At 39.5% G+C, this 22,856-nt stretch overlaps 1 protein-coding gene across 1 annotated transcript in view; it reads right to left on the bottom strand.

Annotated features, from left to right (window-relative positions):
* HERC1 (HECT and RLD domain containing E3 ubiquitin protein ligase family member 1) overlaps positions 1 to 22,856 on the bottom strand; it is a 214,249-nt gene that overhangs the window by 112,091 nt on the left and 79,302 nt on the right. Inside the window, exons 16-25 of the mRNA XM_077829256.1 lie at positions 22,687 to 22,819; positions 21,053 to 21,244; positions 19,525 to 19,746; positions 17,143 to 17,316; positions 12,610 to 12,724; positions 12,399 to 12,519; positions 11,575 to 11,746; positions 7,907 to 8,213; positions 6,185 to 6,305; positions 5,212 to 5,263 (exon numbers count right to left, since the gene is read on the bottom strand). Of these exons, the coding sequence (XP_077685382.1) occupies positions 5,212 to 5,263; positions 6,185 to 6,305; positions 7,907 to 8,213; positions 11,575 to 11,746; positions 12,399 to 12,519; positions 12,610 to 12,724; positions 17,143 to 17,316; positions 19,525 to 19,746; positions 21,053 to 21,244; positions 22,687 to 22,819 (1,609 nt within the window). The remainder of the gene's footprint in view (positions 1 to 5,211; positions 5,264 to 6,184; positions 6,306 to 7,906; positions 8,214 to 11,574; positions 11,747 to 12,398; positions 12,520 to 12,609; positions 12,725 to 17,142; positions 17,317 to 19,524; positions 19,747 to 21,052; positions 21,245 to 22,686; positions 22,820 to 22,856) is intronic.

The following is a 22,856-nucleotide window of genomic DNA, read 5'->3' as shown; positions in this document are numbered from 1 at the left end:
CTTTTCAGCAATACTACCATCCAGCCAATTATTCTCCATTTTGTTGTTGTGCATTTGATTTATCCCTCCTAATAAATACTTTGCATTTGTCTTTATTGAACTTCACCTTGTTGATTTCTGACCAATTCTCCAGTTTGATAAGGTCATTTTGAATTCAAATCCTGTCCTCCAAAGTGCTTCCAACCTCTCCTAGTTTGGTGTTATCTGCCAATTTTATAAGCATAATCTCCGCTCCATTAGCCAAATCATTCATGAAAATAGTGAATAGTACTGGACACAGGACTGACCCTTGAAAAACCCCACTAGATACACCCTTCCCAGATGACAGCAAACCATTGATAACTACTCAGAGTATGGTCTTTCAATCAGTTGTGCACCCTCCTTATAATAATTTCATTTAGACTATGCTTCCTTAGTTTATGAGAATGCCATGTGGAACTGTATGAAAAGCCTTACTAAAATCAGGATATATAACATCTACTGCTCCCATCCCCTCCACTAGACGAGATACCCTATCAAAGAAAGACATTAGGTTTGTCTGGAAAGATTTGTTTTTGAAAAATCCATCCTGGCTATTCCTTATAATCTGACTATCCTCTAGGTCAGGGGTCTCAAACACACGGCACACGGGGCTATTTCCTGCGGCCCGCCAAGCTCCCCGTGCCACACCGCCCCCTCCGCCTCACCTACCTCTGGGCCAGGGGTGCGCAAATTACAGCCTACGGGCCAAGATTGCCCCCCCTGGCGCCATGAGCCCAGCGCTGGGCCCAGCACTACATCAGAGTTAGGTGGACCAGACTATAATTGCCTGAGTCCTTTTTGTTCCCCTTTTTATAGACAGGTATTATTTTTGCCCTTCTCCAGTCCTCTAGGACTTCAACTGTCCTTCATGTGTTCTCAAAATAATTGCTAACGTTTCTGTGAGATTGCTTCAGCTAGTTCCTTATGTACTCTAGGATGAATTCCATCAGGCCCTGCTCACTTGAATACATCTAACTCATCTAAATATTCTTTAAGCTATTTTCCCCCAATTCTGGCTTGTGTTCCTTCCCCCTTGTTGTTAATATTAATTGTGTTGAGTATCGGGGTCACCATTAACCTTTTTAGTGAAGACTGAAGCAAAATAGGTACTGAACACCTCAGCCATCTTAATGTAATCAGTTATTAGCTCTCCTTACCCACTAACTAGAGGACCAAACACTTTCTGTTGTCTTTTTCTTGCTTCTTTTGTATTTAAAAGAACCTATTCTTATTGCCTTTTACGTCCCTTGGTACATGTAATTCATTTTTTGCCCCAGCCTTTCTAAATTTGTCCCTGTAAGCTTGTGCTATTCTTTTGTACTCCCCTCCTTAACAATTCATCCATATTTCCAATTTTTGTAGGATTCCTTTTTGATTTTCAAGTTATTAAAGAACTCCTGATGTAGCCACATTGGCATCTTCCGATCTTTCCTTCTCATCGGGATAATTTGCAGTTATGCCTTTAATAGTATCTCCTTGACAAACTACCAGGTCTCCTGAACTTTTTCCCTTATATTTTCTTCCCATGTGATCTTACCTACCAGTTCTCAGAGTGCTTTTTTGAAGTCCACTGTCCTTATTCTGCTGTTCTCACTCCTTCCTTTTCTTCAAACCATGAAATCTATCATTTCATGGCCACTTTCATCCAAATTGCCTTCCACCTTCAGATTCATTACCAATTCTTCCCCGTTGGTCAGAATGAAGTCTAAAAGGGCTGTCCCCCTGGCTACTTTCTCCACTTTCTGAAACAAAAAGTTGTCCCCAATACACTCCAAGAACTTATTGGAAATTTTGCATTTTGCCATATTACTTTTCATAGAATAACATAGAATATCAGGGTTGGAAGGGACCTCAGAAGGTCATCTAGTCCAACCCCTTGCTCAAAGCAGGACCAATCCCCAATTTTTGCCCCCGATCACTAAATGGCCCCCTCAGGGATTGAACTCACAACCCTGGGTTTAGCAGGCCAATGCTCAAACCACTGAGCTATCCCTCCCCCCAATTCTATTCTCCCTGTACCTTTTTTTTTTAAAGCTTCAAATAAACTTTTCTGCTTCTCCACCCTATTATAATTATTAAGTAAAGCACACCCGGTAACAAACCCCTCCTGTTGTTTTGCCTCTCGGCACTGGGTGCTGGCAACACTTCCATCAGGCAAGGGGGACTTGAACCAGTGGCCTTATACACGGTGGGTGAGTATGCTAACCATGAGGCTAAAGGTTATAATTTATAATTTCCAACAGATGTTTGGGTAATGAAAGTCACCCATTACTACAAGGTCTTGTGTTTTGGATATATCGATTATTTCTTCCACAAGTGCCTCATCCGCCTCCTCTTCCTGATTTGGTGTTGAAAAGTTAGACCCCTACCATGACATCACCCGTTTTCCCCCTTTTATCTTTACCCAGAGGCTTTTAACTGGTCTGCCTCTCACTTCCTTCTGGACCTCAGAACAAGTGTATATATTCTTGTATATATTTTACTCCCTTTTTCTTCTGCCTGTCCTTCCTAATCAAGCCATCCCCATCTATGCCAATATTCCAGTTATGAGACTTATCCAACTTAGTCTCTAATGCTCACATGCTAACAAATGACCTCTCTAAATATTCTCCCTCATAACTAGGAATGAGCTATCAACTAACCAGAAGACTACTAAAGTTTGCCCTAATATCTCCACAATATTCAAGCTTCCCCAAACCCAGGGGCCGCATCTAGCCCTTCAGACATTTTAATCCTGTCCTCGAGCTCCTGCCAGGGAGCAGGGTCAGGGGCTTGCCACACTCCGTGTATACCATGGCTCCTGGAAGCAGTGGCATGTCCCCCCTCCGGCTCCTACATGTAGGTGGCAGCCAAGCGAGTGTGCAGAGCTGTCTGGCCGGAGGGGGAACATGCCACTGCTTCTGGAAGCTGCTTGAGGTAAAGCGCCACCCAGAGCCTGCACCCCTGACCCCCTCCCAAGCCCCAACCCCCTGCCCCAGCCCTGATCCCCCTCCTGCCCTCTGAACCCCTTGGTCCCAGCCTGGAGCCCCTTCCTGCACACTGAACTCCTAATTTCTTGACCCACCACAGAGCCCACACCCCCAGCTGGAGCCCTCACCCCCCCCCGCACCCCAACCCCCAATTTCGTGAGCAATCATGGCCTGCCATACAATTTCCATACCCAGATGTGGCCCTCAGGCCAAAAGGTTTGCCCACCCCTGCCCAAACACCACGTACATCTTAACTGCAAAGTTAGTTTCCAAGCCCTTTGTAGAGATCAGACACTGAACTCAAAATTATTTTAGCATCAGCTGTTCACTCTTGTGACACATACATCCCTATCTCACCCTCTAAAGACAAGACATATTCTTTGCTTCCTCCATTACTTCCAAGATGACTCTTTGATAGTCTTCAGAAAGAAAACCATTAAGATTCTTCAGACTGATATATCATATCATCTAGAAGGACCAGGTACTTGGACTTACATATATTGTTAACGGAAAACTGCCCTCCCACCCTCTTCCAAATCAAGTGCCTTTCATCTTCTGGATTAGAGTTCTGAAAGCTCTGAACTGCACTCTATGACAAAAATCCATTGTAAGCATAAGGATAGAGAACATCACTTGAACATCCCCCATCAGTTTCTTCTTGCTGGCTTCAGAAAGTGAGTGAAAGTAGAATGAAAACTCTCTGAAATTTCTGTAGTAATAAATGGACCTACAAATTTACCCTAATTGTAAGCTCAACTTGTGAAAAGTGGATAAAGTTTCATGAATTGTCACAATGATCTATTATATAAAACTGTTTAAGAAAAGATATGTAAAGAAGAGAGAAAGACTGAATTAATTTAAACAAAAAGTTTACTGATATAATCTTAACACAATCTTTGAATTTAACTGGTAAGCAAGAGGACCACTCATCACTCCTTTTTGAAGTCCTTAAAAAGATATTTTCAGGAAGAACAGTGAGAAGAACTTTTCATCACCACTGCTGCTGTGGTGGAAGGATTGTTCCCATGACGCCAGACCTTGATATTCTATGGGGGATGCTTGACCATGATCGCTGCACCAGAAAGGATGCCAATCTGATACGTTAGATCCCGCTGTCTTCCTTTTAGATCCCTCAGGTGCCCCTTTTCGCTCCCTATCTTCCTCCTGTCCTACCTCTATCCCTCTCTCTCAGTTTTTAACTGGATCCTGAAATCAACTGTACTGCACAGTGCCAGCACGGTGGAATGAGATGGTTCATCCAGCTCTGCTCAGCCTGAGGACCAGGGAAGGAAAGGGACCTGACCAGACCAGTCAGATGATGTCTCTGACGAGGCTGGTGAGCCGGCATCCACAGCAACAGCTGTCATGGTCAACCTACCTGCCCAAAACATTCCAGCCGTGACTGAGCAGGCACCCAATATCCTGAGATCATCCACAAAATCCATATTCCCCCATCTTTACTGTCCTATTTATTCTCTCCCTTCTGCATCTGTCTGTTTTGTCTAAGGCAGGATAATGACTATCATTCTCAATTCAGAACTGAACAGAAGAACTTTCTCCTCAACCAGGAAGGACTGTTAGACTGCATAAGAGACTTTAACCAATATTCACTGTCTCCAGAAAGGACTTAATAGGTTTTGATTAAGTTTGTTTTGGATAAACAATCAGAGTTCTAATGCTTTTTACCTCGTTTTATTTTCCTTGTGTGTGTTTCAATCAATACATTTCTTAAGTTTGGTCTGAGTTTCATAATGTGTTTGCCACGGTATTAAGCAGGCTGAGGACTCTGTATATCAATCCCCAGACCTTGTTTAACACAGTTTGATGTTGGACAGTAACTGAGTTGTGCTAACACCTTTATCCTCTATACTCCATCTAAATTAATACAACAGCTTTCACTAGCTCCTAAGAAATATCCCACTAGGAAAAGATATATACAGTGGGTTCTAGAACTTACCAATCAGACATCTTTGCCACACAAAGACATGATCAAAGAGTGGTTATTTACGATCAACAGTAATATATAAGAGACTTCAAAAATTCTAATTTTTTTAAAATAAGAACAAATTTTCATGTACCATTCTAATGAGCTAAGATCGTATATATGATACTTCAGAAACAAGTTATTTCATGTGAATCTAAAAGTACTTTAAAAAACACTGAAAGCAAGTTTAAAATCTACTAGTTTACACCAATATCCAATATATTAATAAAAACTTACCCCTCTTTCTATGTGAGGATGCAAAATCCAAATCAACATTTCGTCTTCCACTCTAGATTAAAAAGAATCAATACAAAACCTCATTTCTTTTTCTAATTATACAACAAAAAAGTACCTCAAGATTTAGGTACTTAAAGCTTTTCAGTGCTAAGTGAAAGAGATAAAGCAAAGCATTTTATTTTAGTTAAAACAATCTGAGTTTTAAATAACATGACAGAGAACACCCCACATTACATAAGATATAATTACGCTAACTGCCAAAACTAAAAAAAAAAAAAAAAAATAGGGAAATACTCTTAACTAAACTTCAGATCCACATGAGTACATGTAAATCTAAAATCATGTTCCTCAGAATACTCCAATTCTTCATATAACAAGATTTCCAAGCCTTTGGGGGGAAAAAACTGTGGTGCATAGCTTTGGCTGTGTAAATGTCACTGCTGCTCATGAATAAGGCTCCGTGTTTGTCACGGAGGTCACAGATTCCGTGACTTTCCCTGACCTCCGTGACTTCTGCAGTGGCTGGTGTGCCTGGCCTGTGGGCTGCCTGAGCAGCTCTAGCAGCCCCTGGGCCAGGCGCACTGGCTGCTGCTGGGGCAGTCTCCCCACTCCTCCCAGCAGCAGGAATTTGGGTGTGAGGGGGCTCAGGGCTGGGGACTGTGGTGCGAGGCGATGCTTTTTGTTTACTGCCCATGACTTTTAATAAAAATACCCATGACTAAAACGTAGCCTTACTCATGAACAACAAAAAGACAACCTAAACTAACCTATAATAATTTTAAAGTTCATTTTTGTGCAATCATTTGTTTTCCCAATAGAAATGCAGATGGTTTGCAGTGGGCTCCTCTGTATATCCACTGTAAATTCACAATGATTCTAAGCAAAATGGCACATGTTTAAGATATCTTTCGTATCTGAAAAAATATAGATGTAAGACTGAAACTGTATAAAACATCAAGTTAGTTTTACCTACCAGTGAGTAACCCTCTTCATCTGATTCAGGCTGAGATAAATCAGATTCACTCCTCGATTTGATCAGCCTATAGTTTGAACTAGGATGGGTTGAACGACTCTCTGCAGTAAGACTTTCACTCCTGCCTCACAAAAATACACAAATAAAAGAGAAAATTATTTCACAAATGCTCTTTGTAGAATACAAAACTAAAGTAAATTAGCAGCCATAAGATGTTGTACAAAGTCTTTGCTACAAATATTAATTTCAGGGTATAATATTCAAAAACTAAACTTTGTATATTTAATATGAACATAAGAAGTGTGTATACTACCTACCTGTATCACCATTAATGTTTATATCAGACAAAAGTAAGCACTGATAGTCAAATATTGATTCAGCTGGCAAAACAGCTTTATTTGGGAGAAGCCTAACCAGGATTGTCTCAAGAGCAAAAGGGGACACGAATAAGATGTGAAAGGGCTTGCAAACGTTTACTAATGCCCTCTATTAGCATACATTATTGCTCCTCAGCACTGTTACTGAGCTGATGGCAGCCTGAGATGATTGACTTGCCTGAGCTCTTCAGTAAGTGTTATACATAGTAATGTTCAGTATGCAGAAACACTTAGATTTCTAGTGGAGGGGACATGGCAACAGACAAGGAAAGGCACTATATTTATTTAAGACCCACCCATTAAATGAATCCTAAGGTCAATATGCTGAAGATGAAAGCCACTTTGATATCACCACCAGACATAGCTGCCCCTGTTTTAATGCCTGGACTCCCAGCAAACAGTCAAAAAGAATAAAAATGGAACTGAAATTAAAAAGTCTTCCCTATAAATTTCTATTAAAATTTCAGTTTAAATACAGTTTAAATGTGAAACAGTCACAGAAAAGCTAAAAACACTGTGACTTTTAGTATAACTCTACTGAACAGTGTGACAGATGTTAAAAAGGACAAAGTCAAGATAGATGTAGTTTAAAAAAAAACTACATCTGTGTTACTAGCAATACCTTAGATTATTAAAATTAAATATTTTTTAAAATACACTTGACTACCAGAATTTATACTGTTTACTTCACATGCTGTTTCACTCCAATTTAGACAATGAAATTAGTTAGCCTTCCTTTCTGGTTTTCATTCATCTGGCTAAAAAAATGCTTTGTTTTCCAGGAAATATTGAATTTGTTTTTTTTTTAAATCATGAAAAACATTTCTATTTATATTAGGCCCTGTCTATCTTACTACTTTTTTTTAAAACCCCAAATTTTGGGTGTAAGCAGTGTAACCTTTAGCCAACACTATGTTAAATCCCATTAGATACAACAAATATAAACAAAAGAACAAAACAAAGACTCTTGTCAAACTAATTAAAATATGAATTTTTCAACAAATCAAATTATTTTAAATCCTAGATGATCTGGATTTGATTATGAGTCCACACACCTATACTCAATTTCAAAAAAATCAAACTGTTTCAAGTATATCATACTACACCTAGGTTGCCAGTATGGCTCATGAGTATCATGTTGGCTTTTCTTATGAAAAATTGAGACACACCACTTTTCCTCTGAACCCAAGCATCAGTGTAATTTTATCTAAACCCTTGAGTTCTTTTTCTTTGTTGTCATATCCTCAGTTTATCTTCAAGGGTTATCTACTAAATTTTAATAAATATTTTTGGAAAGAAAGAACTAGAGGAAAATTAACTACTTTAAATAGTTAATGAATCCCACCTAGTCATGAGTCCAATCCCTTCAGGAGTACTAGTTGAAGGTTGCTGCAACTGTCCTTCCTCCCTTCGTTTTTGGAGCTCTTTAATAACAGGGCTTACTCCTAAGATCAACAAGGCACATCTATGGATCACAGAGTTGCATGCAGCAGTGTACACATCTTGACCCTCCGGAAGATCTGTGCTAACTCTTCGTTCCTGTTGGGACTGAGGAGGCTGATCATCAACTCTAGTCCCATTTCCAGTGTTCATCCTATCTCGATCCCGACTGCGAGCTACTTCACGGGCTGATAGGAAACATTGAAATATTTCTGTAACATGCAACACAAAAACAAGGTCTTAACTTCTAGGCAAAACTAAATGATAATAAAATAGTCATCTTCAGTTTAAGCCAATCATTGGCATTGACAAGTGGAAAATAACAATTTTTTCCTAACAGTAAAAAAAGGATCCATTAACAAGTAAAAAATCTACAAAACAAATGAACAAACGTAGATTAATTAATTAGTCTAGCATTTACAATGTTAAATTTAAAATGAAGGGAATAGTAAAATCTGACATGCTGCTAAACAATTCCTTCAGCAGTGCAGCAAGAAAGGGAATGATCAAAATTCTCACTCCGTTGAATACCTTCAAAGAGCCAGACTAAACAGGAAAGCTTGTACACTGCCATTTAAAAACCTCACATTTTATTTTTTAACATAAAAACACATCCCGTATTACAATGATCGGAGCAGGCATTGGCAATGTGCTATTCCATGGATGCATTGTGCTTATGATAAACAACCCCCTGAAACCTCCTAGAGAATGGAATTTGTTTATATGGTACCGTATAAAGATGGCCTGGGATTATAAAGTTAGGCTCAGGAAATAAGGAACAACTGCTACCAAGTAAAAGTAATAACTGGCTTTTTAAGCATGCCAGCTTCTGACTGTAACACTGTCCATCAGTGGCAGTGCAGGGTTAGCCATGTCCCTTAGAAGAGCATAAAAATTAGAGAAAATGCTTCCAACTAAATATTTCTAATTCTTACAATCAGCTGGTGAAACTTACTGCAGTGCATGCATCCTACTCAAATTAGCCAAAACAACACAAATTCCAATACACACCAAACTGCAGCCTAACCAAAACAAGTGCTGGTTGGTCAACATCTGTGTACCTGAATTCTTGGAGAAAAGAAATCATCTGTAAGAAAGATAAACATTCCAATTTTCAATCAAATCTAGGTCCACAGACCCACCAATGGGATTTGTGTAACAGTATCCATCTGGGGGATATACAGTCATACAGAAGAACTGGTGCTGGCAGCACTGTTTACAGGCAGTGCGTAGCCTGTAAAATCTAGAGGTCATTTGATTTTTGGTCTGTTCATTTCCTCTGGAGAAGTGGCTTTCCCTTCAGTCATATCTCTATTTCAGTGGGAGACACAAACATATTGCCGGTAGTAGTTCCAGCATATTTGGCAGGTGCCAATTTCTTTTTGGACTTGCCTCCTCAGAGGTCACTTTGCTAAGGTATTCTCCAACAGTCTTTCTCCCAAATATTTAGAGGCTAGTAGTAGAGTTTTTGCCTGAATATCACCACAGCAGGATTGAAGACAACCATGTCTGAATAAGAGAGATGAAACCCACAGCTCTGGCAAAAAATCTGAAAGAGCTGAGCAATGCTTCAGAAACAAAAACAGCTATTGGAATTATCTTACAGAAAGAGAGACCACCTGACCATAACATTTCCTGATCTTCAGGAGTACATCAGCCCATGCTAATATTGTTTGGGTAGAGCATGTGGATACATGTCAAAGCTGTTGAGGATGCTTCAGAATTCCTCAGGAGAGATGAATCCACTTCCCCACCTCCCTTTCAGAAGGTACTGTGGCTCCTTTACCACAGAAGAAAGAAATTTAGGTAGAGAGATAACAGGTTTTGAACTACTTCACCTGGTAATATTTTCAGGACCTCTCTCCTAACCATCTGGGATTAGTTGGCTATTCACATTCTTTCCTAATCACATCTCTAGAGCTGTGTGGATTGACACCAAAATCTCAGATTTGTCTCCAGAGAGGAAATACTACTCTGTGGTCTCCCTTTCCTCCATAAGCTCAGTCCTTTTCATAATCCAAGCTCCATGTTTTGAAGGTTCTTTTAATGAGAAGTCTAGGAATTACGAGGCTTTTTTAATTTTTAAACCAAGAAGAATCCTAGTCTGTTTACCTGTGCTATGGGGGCAAAATAAAAACAAGTAGGTTCTTCTAAGGGAAATGATGGCCCAATCTAGTTCTATATCTTTCTACAGTGCAAGCTGGAAGACCCTGTTGATGGGTCTATGGATCTGGGTTCGGTAGCAAATGGTGTCTCTTTATAGCTCCAGCCTGTTTCTAGGAAAACAAACCTGGGCTTTTGTTAGCTTTGGGTCACTGGGAAGAGTCTTCTGCCAAATGTTTGGCAGGCCTCTCAGTCCTTACAAATCAACAGAAAGTAGAAAACAGTCTTATCCAAGACCGCCCTCAAGCGAAGTTAAGTCCCTGAGCAGAACTTAAGCAATTTGCTATGCAGGTTCTCCTTACCCCTTGGTCAGGGTAGCCACGGCAGGCTCCTCCCTGAGGTGAGGGGAATAAGTCCTTTCTCCACGTCACTGAGAAACTCCAAACCACTTCCTCTTCCTGTTTTAATATTTGCCTTGTTCCAATCATGAGGCAAAGCAGGTTCTCTAGGATGAAACAAGCAACCTACCTCTCCTTCCCTAAAGGAAATTAACCCCTTCCTAACCTGCTAATGTGGTGATGACTAAGCAAAGGCTGGGGAGATGGATGTCTTAATAGTGGGAGAATGTTTGGGGGCGGGGGGGTTAAAATATCCATTTTCACAAAGCTTTTAATATTTTCCACAGTGCATAATACACATTTGTTAAACCTTGCAAACTTACACAAAATAATTTTTAAAAACAAAACACGACTGATTTCTTTTTAAGTCAAATTCACTTTACTGCATTTTTCCACGACTGAAATGACTTCACTAACATAGAGCACATTGGGAATGTCACACTGATATAGAAACTAGCCACCTGAATATGGCTAGATGTGGCTTCATCAAACGAGGAAAAACCACAACCTTTTAATTAACAGGCTGATTATTCCTTTCAGCCTGGGCACAAGACCCAATTCAGCAAAAACTACCAAAACTGAAGGAATTTTGGCAATTTTCTTTGCAAGCCATATTTAAATATCAACAATTACAAATTATCTAGACAGTCCATGACGTTTACAGATGGTGGTGCAAATATGAAGTGTACTGAAAAACATACATTGGTAGTGTTACCAAGGTCTGATTAAAGCAGGCATTCAACAGCATTAGTAAATTCCAAACCAATCCAATGTTAGCAACAATATATTTGATTCCAAACTCTAGAATAGGAGATATTTAAAATCTATTACTACATACATATAGAAAATATATTGCAAACACACGTTTATTAAAAAGTGATGAATATTTCTTATCTTTTGACGCAATGAATATACTAAAATTTAACACAAATAAACTCAATGACATTTTGGATGTCTGAAGTAAAAACTCCTAGATTTAAACTCCTTAATTTTTAATTTTTCCTGTGTCAAAAAAATGTACTGTTCTTTCTAGAAACCATGAATTGCATTCATACATTTAATGTCTACTTACTTCCGGCTGTCATGACTTCATGCTCTCTTTCCTCCTCTTCATCTTCTTGTTCTGGATGCCCCTCTTCTCTGTCTCTCTCTGCCTGCTCCTCCATCTCAGCTTCTTCATCAATGGTCCGAGTAAAAGAATGCTCTTGAGGATCAATATCTGCAGACTCCTGGTTTTCTGACATCTAGACAAAGTTGTTTAAGTTACATGGTGAAATCACTTCTCACTAAATGAAAAATTGTAATGTTGAAAAAATATTAAATAAAAAAGTTTCTACTCATTGTACTAATTGCTATCTACTTTTATGTACTTGGATGGGATGGGCAAACTTTTTGGCCTGAGGGCCATCTGAAACTGTATAGAGGGCCGGGTAGGGAAGGCTGTGCCTCCCCAAATGGACGGGAGCTCAAGGGCCGGGCAGGATGGTCCCACGGGCCGGATATGGCCCACGGGCCGTAGTTTGCCCACCTCTGTACTTGGGCCTCAACCTTTAATTGCCTGCACTGAACTTGTCCAAGTTAGACTGTGTCCTATCTAAGCTAAAGGCTTTGTAAGGCACCTTATTCAAATAATGGGTACTAAATAAATAATGAATAATAACTTACTGAAATTGAGGGCTACTAAAATCTCTATATATAGTCCACATTTTAATTTGTAAACATGCTTTAAAAACTTAAAGTCATTTTAATGAAGTGCAAAATTTCTTGCTGAGGAAATGAAGAAACGTTTGGAAAGTGATCATTAAACCATAGCGTATATACAGTATTTGGTTAATAAATATATCCTCATAATATGCAGCAATATCCTATAATCAAGCAGATATTTTTCATTCTTACCCATCTGTCTCTTGAGGATGATCTAGTTTGAATAAGTTCCATGTTTTTGCAAGCAAGCAAGCGACTCCGAACTTTATACACACAGCGGTATACTTCTGCGAGGGCTTTACCAGGCTGGTATCTACAAAGAGCCATAATAGAAAAATCATAGATTTCATTAAAAAAAAAAAAAAAGTACATAAAGATTTAAACATAGTTTCAAGTTACTTGCCTGCTCTCACCACAAGCTTGACTAAGTAAATTTGTGTGTTTCAAAAGAGCTGAAAGAACAAATCTAGACACAGTATCCAAGAGTGACTCGTTACTTAAGGTTGCACTGTCCCAATCTGAAAATAAAAACGAACCATTAAAATTTACTGGAATTTCCAAAAACTAATTCTGACAACATTTTAAAACAACATCAGTTACGAAGTTACGTAAAATCTTTCTCCTGCTAAATTTTTTGCCAATTTATAAATGAATTTAGTGTTCATGAAATAAACTAAGAGTACTGATTAACACAACACATAATGCAACAAACAAGGGGTGAACTAAAACAAAATCCTTAGAAACACCAATGAAATTTGAAATAAATCATGTTAATAATTATAGCATCATTTGCTTAAATGAGATGTTAAGAACTAACAAACTAATATTGATAGACTTGAAATATGCTTCAAAGGAACTTTCCAGCCACATCTTTCATTATTCTTTACTTAAAATTTTCTATTAGAACATTATGAAGATGCAGTTTTACTTCTGGATAACTAATCTAAAGACTGTTTGAAGTGCTGTTGTAGCCGTGTTGGTCCCAGGATATTAGAAAGATATCTTTTATTGGACCAATTTCTTTTGGTGAAAGAGACAAGTTTTCAAGCTACATAGAGTTCTTCTTCAAGGGGATGTGGAGAGTTGTTAACAGTCTTCTTCAGAGCTCTCTGTAAACTTGACAGCTTGTCTCATTCACCAGCAGAAGTTAGTCCAATCAGAGATATTACTTCACCCTACTTGTCTCTCTCACAATGTGTTAACTACTTATGCTAAATGATCTGTATTTAGTGTGATACGCTGAGTACCTTTCCCTGATCTAAACAAGAGTTCTGTGTATGTCGAAAGCTGGTCTCTTTCACAAACAAAAGTTGGTCCAAAAAAAGATATTACCTCACTCACCCTGTTTAGTTTAAGATTGAAATTATGTGAGTTACTTATAATTTGACCTGAAAATTACAAATACAGAAGATGATCAGAGTACTCCAAGTCTAAACTAGGAAGAGTCTTTGCTTAAGGACACAAGTCTTATCTTCAGATCTACCAGTGCAAAAATTGTGGCTGCTACAGAGATACTAAATTGCATTGAGCAAAGCTTGAATAAAAGAAGATTCTGACTAGCAAACAAGGTTTCTGAGACATTCATTTTAGATCACTCAACTGCACTGAAATTAACCCTCTCTCACATCCATATGACCAGGAAAAGGCAATGAAAACAACAAGGTTTTCCATCCTATTTATACATTTTTTTAAAAGTTTATAATATTGAAACACAACAGGGTCCTGAATAATACAAAAGTTACTAAATACTCATAGTAGAGTGACAGCTTGCTCGAGTCCCAAATAACTAAACTGAACAACAGATTTAGTAATTCATGAGCTGTCTTATGAGCCGTCCTGCTGCATTTTTGAAATCACCCAGCTTGGTTACAGTCGTGACAATCTAAAACAGACCAGTATTTTTTATTTATTTATTTGTTTATTTTTAAGTAGCCTTCCTCCCTTGGCATCTACATTTTTCAAACTCTGTAGGTGTTTTTCAAAAACTTATTGGAAAAATAATGGCTCTTTTAAAACAGACCTTGTTTTTATGAAGCTATAGCAATTTCAAACCCAGTAAAAAACTCTCAGTACGTAGATAAAAAATTCTACTATTAAAATAATTACAAAACAAGCTATTACTTTTCTAAATGCAGCTACTTTACAGTCTTACATGTTTCTAAAAGCTCTAGGGCTAGATTGTGCATTTATAAACTGCCCTGCAAAAGGGTAGTGGGATGCACCTGTGTCATCCCAGGTGCAGCACAGAGAAGAAATCATGACCCAGCCAATCACAATTCCTTTCCTGTTGCTTCCCATTTGCCCTTGGAAAAGAAAAGATGGAGAAACAAGGGGAAATGGAGGGTAATCTGTTGCTAGCTCTGACGTACGTATGTACGTACGTACACACACGTGTACGTGTATCTGTGTGTAAGGGGCAAGGCTGCACCCATGCCCTCCATTCCTGCTCAAGAGAGTTAGTGGGCTCACGTATGTCTATGCACCCAAACCTAAGGTCCAGAAAGGCCATGCAGGTGCATGTACACCAAGCCATGATTTTGCCCCCTTTAGTGTTTCAGGTTCTAATTCAGGAAGTCACTTAAGCATGTGCTTAAATTCAACCCTATTCAAGATAGCATTTAAATATATACTTAAAAATTTAAGCATGTGCTTCAGCCCCATCAACCTCACGTCCTTAATTACTGTCCTTATTAGGGAAGCTTTCCTGAATTAGGGCTTTACTGAGGATTGCGCAAATCTTGTTAATGTGTTTTGAGTGAAATTCCCACCCTTGAAAAACTTCAGTATTGTTGCAGGCCATTTTGAGATCCACAATGGAAACTTCTTGCAACATTTTTATTAAATGTCCATTTTCACATCAAACCGTGACAATTCATAATTTTAAAAATTTCATTTCTGACTTAAAAAAAGAGGACCATGAAGAAAATAGCCTGCTTTTGCTACAACCCTACCATCAAGCAAACCCCACAAAATCTAATGTGTTTTTCACAGAAGTGGATCACTGCCACAGAATCAAAAAATGTATAAACCACATTTTAAACTTTTCCAATTCCCTTGCAAACATTTATACAGCCATACTTTCAATATTAAAAGTAAGACTAATCCATAAAAGGAAATGTTCACATAGATTCATAGATATTAAGGTCAGAAGGGACCATTATGATCATCTAATCCGACCTCCTGCACAACGCAGGCCAGAGAATCTCACCCACCCACTCCTGTGAAAAACCTCTCACATGTATATTTGGAAACTAGTTTAAACAGAACAGCAACCTATTTCATGATTAGGGCCCTACCAAATTCACAGCCATGAAAAATCGCATCACGGACCGTGAAATATGATCTCCCCCATGAAATCTGGAGCCCAGCCAGGCAGCTCCTACCATGCGCAAGGCTCCAGCTGCGAGTCCCAGCTGGGGATTGAGACTTCCTCTTCCCCTGCAGGGGCCGCTCCAGGACAGACCCACCTCCAGGATTTCCCCCTAGGCTTCCGGAAGCTCTGCAGCTTGAGCTGTCCCTTCCCCTCCATCCAGGGAGGCTGTGGCTCTAGCTGTCAGCCGTCCACTGGGACACGAGATTGCTGGGAAAACTGAACCTATGGTAACTCACTTTGCCATATCCTGCAACCTCACTTCTAGGCTGCTGCCCGTGGTGGTGCTGGCTTTAGAGCTGGGTGCCCAGCCAGCAGCCTTCCTTGCTGGCTGCCCAGCTCTGAAGGCAGTGCCCCAGCCAGCAGCAGAACAGAAGTAAGGGTAGCAATCCCATGACCCTGCTACAATAGCCTTGCAACACCCTCCACCCTCACCCCCCGACCACCTTTTGGATTGGGACACCACCCAGTCACAACACTGTGAAATTTCAGATGTAAACATCTGAAAATGTGAAACTGACTAATTTTAAAACTCCCTGGCTGTGAAATTGACCAAAATGGACCCTATTCATGATGTTATATATCGTTATGGAGCCAAAGCAGTCTTTTTGGATCTCAAACCTTATGATTAGGGCCCAGCGTTTTCCATAATGATGGTATTCACATCTTGCTGCAGACTCATGATTCAAAAATCCTTTATTTTTAAAAATAATTATGATTCTAGCCATTATAGTTGCAATGCAATAGCCTTGAAAATGTGAACTGAGCCTGGCTTGACTGAATCCGCAGACAACCTGAAAGAATAGCTCTAAGAGGTGCAAAGTGACCCATTCATCTCAGAACGCCATGGATTTCCCAGCTCAGGAATTTGTTAGTTTTCCAAGGCACAATGGAATTCAGCGTTCCTTCAACCAAATTCTCCATTTTGCTGCAAGCACATGCCCAATATTTTGATCTGTCCCCTGCCCAGCAAGCCTCTGCCTGCAATTGCCTCTTATTATCCAGCTTTCCTCACAAGAGAGTGTTACAGGATAACAGCACATACTCAATGTGTTGTTCCACGGAGATAGTTGGCAGGAGCCGGAAATGGAGTGCAGTTTGCAAACACTAAGTAAGGGCTGCCAGAAATGTAGGCTGGTAAGCTAGGCAATACAAAGAATCAAAAAAAGCGGTACATTTTTTGTGGGAAACATTTCTTGAGTATTTGTTCCTGTTTTTTCTTTAAAAAAAATGAAATCAGAATTGTATTGACCCATTCTACTAGAAAAAATAGATTTATTTTATAACAATGGTTACTTTCAAATATGAGCCATAGCTGTGTCTGTGTAAGTGTGTAGTGACTGGACTGAATGGCATGACATGGCAACATAATTTATCTTGCCATGGAATTTACATATTGTTGTCACAGAGTACACAAGGCCCGGCTGAGCATGCCTGAAGCAAGCAAGTAGCTTGGCAATAGGGCTAATAGTCTGAGCACTGTAATGTCATTATTCTGCACATAAAGTTGTCTTCCAGGTTTACAAGATATGTAGAAGTCTCCTACTTCTGTTTTCATCTTCTTACCTTTACTAACAGCATAGTCTTGCATACTGAGCCAGAGACTACGGGCTGGCTCTTTTGTACAACCCAAGGCCAAATCAACAAAGACACCAATCTCAGGTCGCAGCTTATAATCAAATGGCTTCTGTTCCTCATTTCCAGAGAGGGCCACTTCCAACAGGGAACTCATGCATTTGTCTAAAGTAAGGGAAATATTTAGGTTTTATATTCTGCTGATTTTGATAAGCACATACATTCACTGATTTTGCAAGCTATTAAAGGGGTAGAAAAAGGACATCCCAATGAACACACCATCAACCCACAAGGAAATCCCTATCATCCCCGCTCTTTCTATTCCTCAGGTCAGGGAATCTCCCTGTCCCCAACTGTAAAGTTACCACTTTGTGCAGAGGCCACCACCCATACTCAGTGCCATGGCTCAGTATCAGGACTCCTGCTCCTCCATATATTTCATAGGGAGATCCAGAAAGAAGGGTGACAGCCATCCCAGCAACTGCACTGTAGTTCTGCACGTGTTTCTCCTACTGCTGTATAGTCATATAGGTACTCTGTGTTTTTACTTTACAGCAAAAGCTTTTTTATCCGGCATGGTGGGGGAATGATGGGTGTTGGTAGGTCAAAAATTCCAATTAACTAAAAGGGAGGGAATTTGGGTGTGGGAGGGGGCTCAGGGCTAGGGGTTGGGATGTGGAAGGGGGTGCCAGATCCAGGCAGCACTCACCTAGGGCAGCTCCCCTCAAGCAGCGACATGTCCCTGCTGCTCTTAGGTGGAGGCGTGTCTAGGTGGTTCTGTGAGCTGCCTCCGCCCAGAGGTGCCATCCCCACAGCTTCCACTGACCGCGGGTCCCGGACAATGGGAGCTGCGCAGCCAGCACTCAGGGCGGGGGCAGCATGCAGAGCTGCTTAGCCGTGCCTCCGCCTAGGAGCAGTAGGGACACATCACCGCTTCCAGGGAGGCACACAGAGCCAGGTAGGGAGCCTGCTGGCCTGTGCCAAGTGGATTATAAACTGGACTTTCCATTAAGATCAGAAATTCTGCTTTATAGAGCTTTCTGGTTGGTAAATGATCCTTTTTGACAGTAAATAAGAATGTTTAATGCAAATGGAAATGAGAAATAGTACATCCAAGTTGAAATGATACAACCTGGTGAAAAAAGAAAGCTTGTTATTTTTTCCCTTAGAAAACTTGAGATAGTTGATTTTTCTGTTTATAAACATCGAAGTTCCTACACTGATTAAGCACAGGAATAAATTGCCTAGGGAGGCTGTGGAATCTCCTTCATTGGAGATTTTTAACAGCAGGTTAGACAACACCTGTCAGGATGGTCTAGATAATACTCAGTCCTGCCATGAGTGCAGGGGACTGGACTAGATGACCTCTCAAGGTTCCTTCCAGTCCTATGATTCTATGATGTGCTGAAGTTTATATTTACTTATAAACATCCAATTTCCTACTTTTAAATATATTAAGATATAAATAAATCAGAGAGTTCAAATGGCAAACCATACAGCACAGATCTTTCTAAATCTGATTAGACATTTCAGAACTGAACCCAAAGATTTACCATATGTGTTTTGGTGAAATGTCATTTATGCTCATTTAGCCAGCACCTCCTTAAAGGAGAAAGGGGAGGGAGGTATAGCAAAACCTAACAAATAAATTATTTCTTATAAGAAAGAAATATAAAGATTCCACATTAAATCAAATCTTACAAATGGTATACACAATTTAATATACTACAAAAAAGGAATAAATTGACAGAGCTTAACTGGTGGAAAAGTTAGGCCAATATTTTAGAATACAAAAATGGTAGCTATTCGCAAATTTTATTCTTTTCTTCCTCCTTTCCATCCACTCCTAGGAATCCACAGGATGAGACTTGCTTCTCATAGCCAAGACCATCCTACTGTCAATCTCAATTTGGAGGCCAAAAGCATAAATTGGCTTGGAAAGAACCAGGCTTTTATATATCTGTCTACTATGAGGGCATTTTCCAAAAGCTTCTCACCATTGTTAAGATCGTTCCATCAATTGCTATGATATTGAGTGCCCTAACATAGATGGTCTGCCAAGTACAGTGTTTCCTAACCCTGCTTAGACCAAGTGTAACTGATACTCTACTTAAAATGGCATCACCTATACAAGGATTCCTAAAGTTGTTAAAATCACTGTGAGGCAAGTGACAACTAAAATATGTGCATACTTAAGTTCATGAAGGCTGGAAATTAAATATCTAGATCTCCTACAGCCTACTCCTCAAGCATCTCCAAAAGTTTGTGAGGATGGCAATACCCAGGCTTGAAAGTGTGGCAATGTTAAACTGCAATGAAAAATTATAAAAGCCTACATATAGTAAGTTTACATTTAACAATGTAGCAAACTACCTAAATGAGGAATGTCCATTTCCACTCCATCACTGAACAGTGGTGTTTTCAACCAATAGGCTGTATCCTGTTCCTCAGGGGACACATGGGATCCCTGAAGCATTCCACCAAGACAGCGTCCAATAAGCAGAGCTACAGTTCTCTCTAGATCAACAAGCCATACCCAAGATTGGGCAGGCTGTGGTAAGGGCACTCCAGCAGGATCAATTAGTTCAGGTCCACCTAAACCATTATAAATAATTAGTCAAAATAGATTTAGTTTTCTATTCTGAAAAACAGACGGGAACAAAACTCAATCTGACAGAATTTACTGCTTTAGAAAATCCTACCGAAGGACATACGTACATTGCTGTAGATCCTCAGGTAACTTTTTGGGAGGTAAATATTTTAGATCTTATCATTCTCCTTGGATATGACCAATTACTTACTTTTTCCCCACCTTCCTTGTATAAGAAAGATGGTTGAAAATACTGCAGTTTTACTATCAACTTTCCAATTTAGAATTTTGGGGTTCAATTCTGGTGAGAGCAGGTACAAAAGCCTTTTTTAGTTTCACTAGTAATCTATTACTTTCATAATGGTCTTCCAATTTTGTAACTAAATTTCAAAGTAGTGAGAAAACTCCTTTTGCCTCTTAGCCATTTTATTCACCTTAACACAGTCCAGAAGATATTCCTTTGTGAATCACTTTTAGAGTGTTTATTGTGAAGACATTTTGTGCATTTTGGGACAATTTTTTAAAAATATATTGTACCTGTATGTCATCATCATCTTTACCCCATACATGGCTGAATTTCCCTCCATAAAAGTTGTCTGTTGAACTGATAAAAAATTATTCCACTGCTTCTTAAACTTTGTCCCATATTCCACTCACTCACGATTTACTTAAAAAATTGCTTTAGCAAAACCTTTGTCACATGTTGCAAACAGCATTTCTCCAAAAAGCGGTAAACACTGTCATATATAATCTGATTAGAAAATAATTCAAAGCTTGCAAATAACTATAACAATTCCCCTTCCCAAAACCCCTACCATTTCTCCCTCCATTTTGTATTTTGGAAGGAGCATAAATATTTGACAGCATTTATTCAGAAAAAAGTTAGTAGCTAATCTTGTCTATTAAAGTTAATTTTATCACACTATCATACCAGAAAGCATTAATAATACTGGAAAGTCTGGACAGTATACTATATAAAGGCACATGAGGAATAACATTTTACAACAAAAGCAAAACATGTTCATGAATTACAAACTGGGTATTTTGGCCCTAATCCTACATTCCTTGTGCACCTGAAACTCCCACTGAAGTCAAAAGGACATGCAGGATCAAGCAATTTGTTTGTAGTGCAAAATACTTAGTTTACAGCAAGGTATCTTAATAAATTTTCAAGGTTAGAGGGGAGGTGTACTGAGACATTTTGAGATTAAAGGGACACAAAATACACAGTTTCCAATTTATAGAACATATTTACATATTCTAATTTTAACTTGCTATTTAACATTTTTCATCTGAAAAAGAAGAACTTACCATGAAGCGGCCACTGTAATTCCTGATCTTCTAATAGCGCAGCAGCAGGCAACAGTCTATTAAGGCGATCAAGAGGTGGCAATAGATCTAGCAGATAACTCAGTAAAGGCCGGGCCACAGACACAGGCAGTAACAACAATGAGTTAACAATCTGGCATAGCATACTGCCAGCTGCAGATACATAAATTACATCTACAAGGAAGAAAAGGGAGGGAATGTGTGTTTATGTTAAACAAATTACATTGTTTTTTAAATTCAGCACCCAAAAATGTCTTAAAACATTTTATATTTAAATGGTTTTGGCAAGAAAAACATCCCAATTGTCCTTAAAAGTTTAATTATTCTATATGACTTCATACTGTGACACAGTAAAATGTCCTATGAAGATCACCTTAAAATATCTTTCTAAAGCACATTTTTTAACAAGTTTACATGAGACTATGATGCATACATAACCCTAATTTGTAACGTTTTCAAAATGTACCTGTGTTGGGTTTTTTGTTTAATATACATCACCTTAAAAAAAATCATACTTGACTAAAATATTTTTATGAACTTTGGTCAACTATTGTGACCACTACAACAAGCATAACTAAAAGCAGTTAAGATTTAAAAATTCCCCTTAACTTTATCTTCATGTTTACTTTATGCACAATGTGCTATCAAATGTACCATCTGTTTTTTTCTGCTGCATCTGTGCAATTAGTCAATTTCCTGTTTGGTCAGGTTTTGCCCCACACAGCAACAAGGGACAGAAAAACATTTGAAATTTATTGGAATCTAAGTAAACAAAAATTGTCAAGTGAGCTGAGGGCATGGCTACACTTGCAGATGTAGAGCGCTGGAAGTTAAACCAGCCTTCGGAGGCTGCAGCAGGGGAAAATGCAGCCGTGTGTTTACACTGTCAGATTCAAGCGCACTGGCGTGGCCACATTAGCAGCTCTTGCAACACCACAAAGAGCAGTGCATTGTGGTAGCTATCCCAGTGTGTAAGTTGCTGCAACATGCTTTCCAACGGGGCGGGGGAGGGGGGAGAGAAAGTGACAGGGAGTGTGTTGTGTGTATGTGGGGGGAGAGAGTGTGGGTTTTTGGGGGGCTGAGAGCATGTCAGCATGCTGTCTTGTAAGTTCAGACAGTAGCAGATTCCTTCCCCCCAAGACACACCAGCAGCAACATTCCACAGTAATGGCTTGCTTTGCCCCGGAGCAGATAAGCATGCCTGATGTCAGAAACGGAGCTTTGAAAGGGGATATCCACATTCCTGCAGCCGATTCCAAAACAATGAGAAGAGTGGCCACTTGACTTCAGGGAATTATGGGACGTTTCTGGAGGCCAATCTCATTCACACTGATGCCTGGACGTTTCAGCTGGGGCACAGCAAACTTCATGCTTCTCATGGAGGTGGATTACCAGGAGCACTCCAGCTGCAGAGTCCAGGCGTTCTACGTGCCTTGCCAGTGTGGACGTGTCACGAGTTAGAGTGCCCGGGGCTGCTTTAATGTGCTCTAACTTGCAAGGGTAGCCAAGCCCTCAGAAGCAGTTGTGGTACCTGAAGTTACTTTAAACTCTTTTTTAATTAATATATTTCAAGTTTGTGGTACCTCTTTAAACTTGACCTTTTTAGCAATATATACCTCTTAGTTTTTCCCCAACACTGCCATTCCAAGAACTTTCCTTAAGAAGAGTTGCAGAACGTGAATAGGTATCTGTAGCATGCGGCAGTAAAAGCTGGAGGTGTTTGTGTAGCAGTGCCACACTGCTAGAATTCTGGAAAAAAGAGAAACTACTTATAACAAAATAATAC

This window comes from Eretmochelys imbricata, chromosome 10 (assembly GCF_965152235.1).
Source record: "Eretmochelys imbricata isolate rEreImb1 chromosome 10, rEreImb1.hap1, whole genome shotgun sequence".
In the NCBI taxonomy this organism is placed as follows: Eukaryota; Metazoa; Chordata; order Testudines; family Cheloniidae; genus Eretmochelys; species Eretmochelys imbricata.
This window is presented reverse-complemented; position numbering and strand designations above follow the sequence as displayed.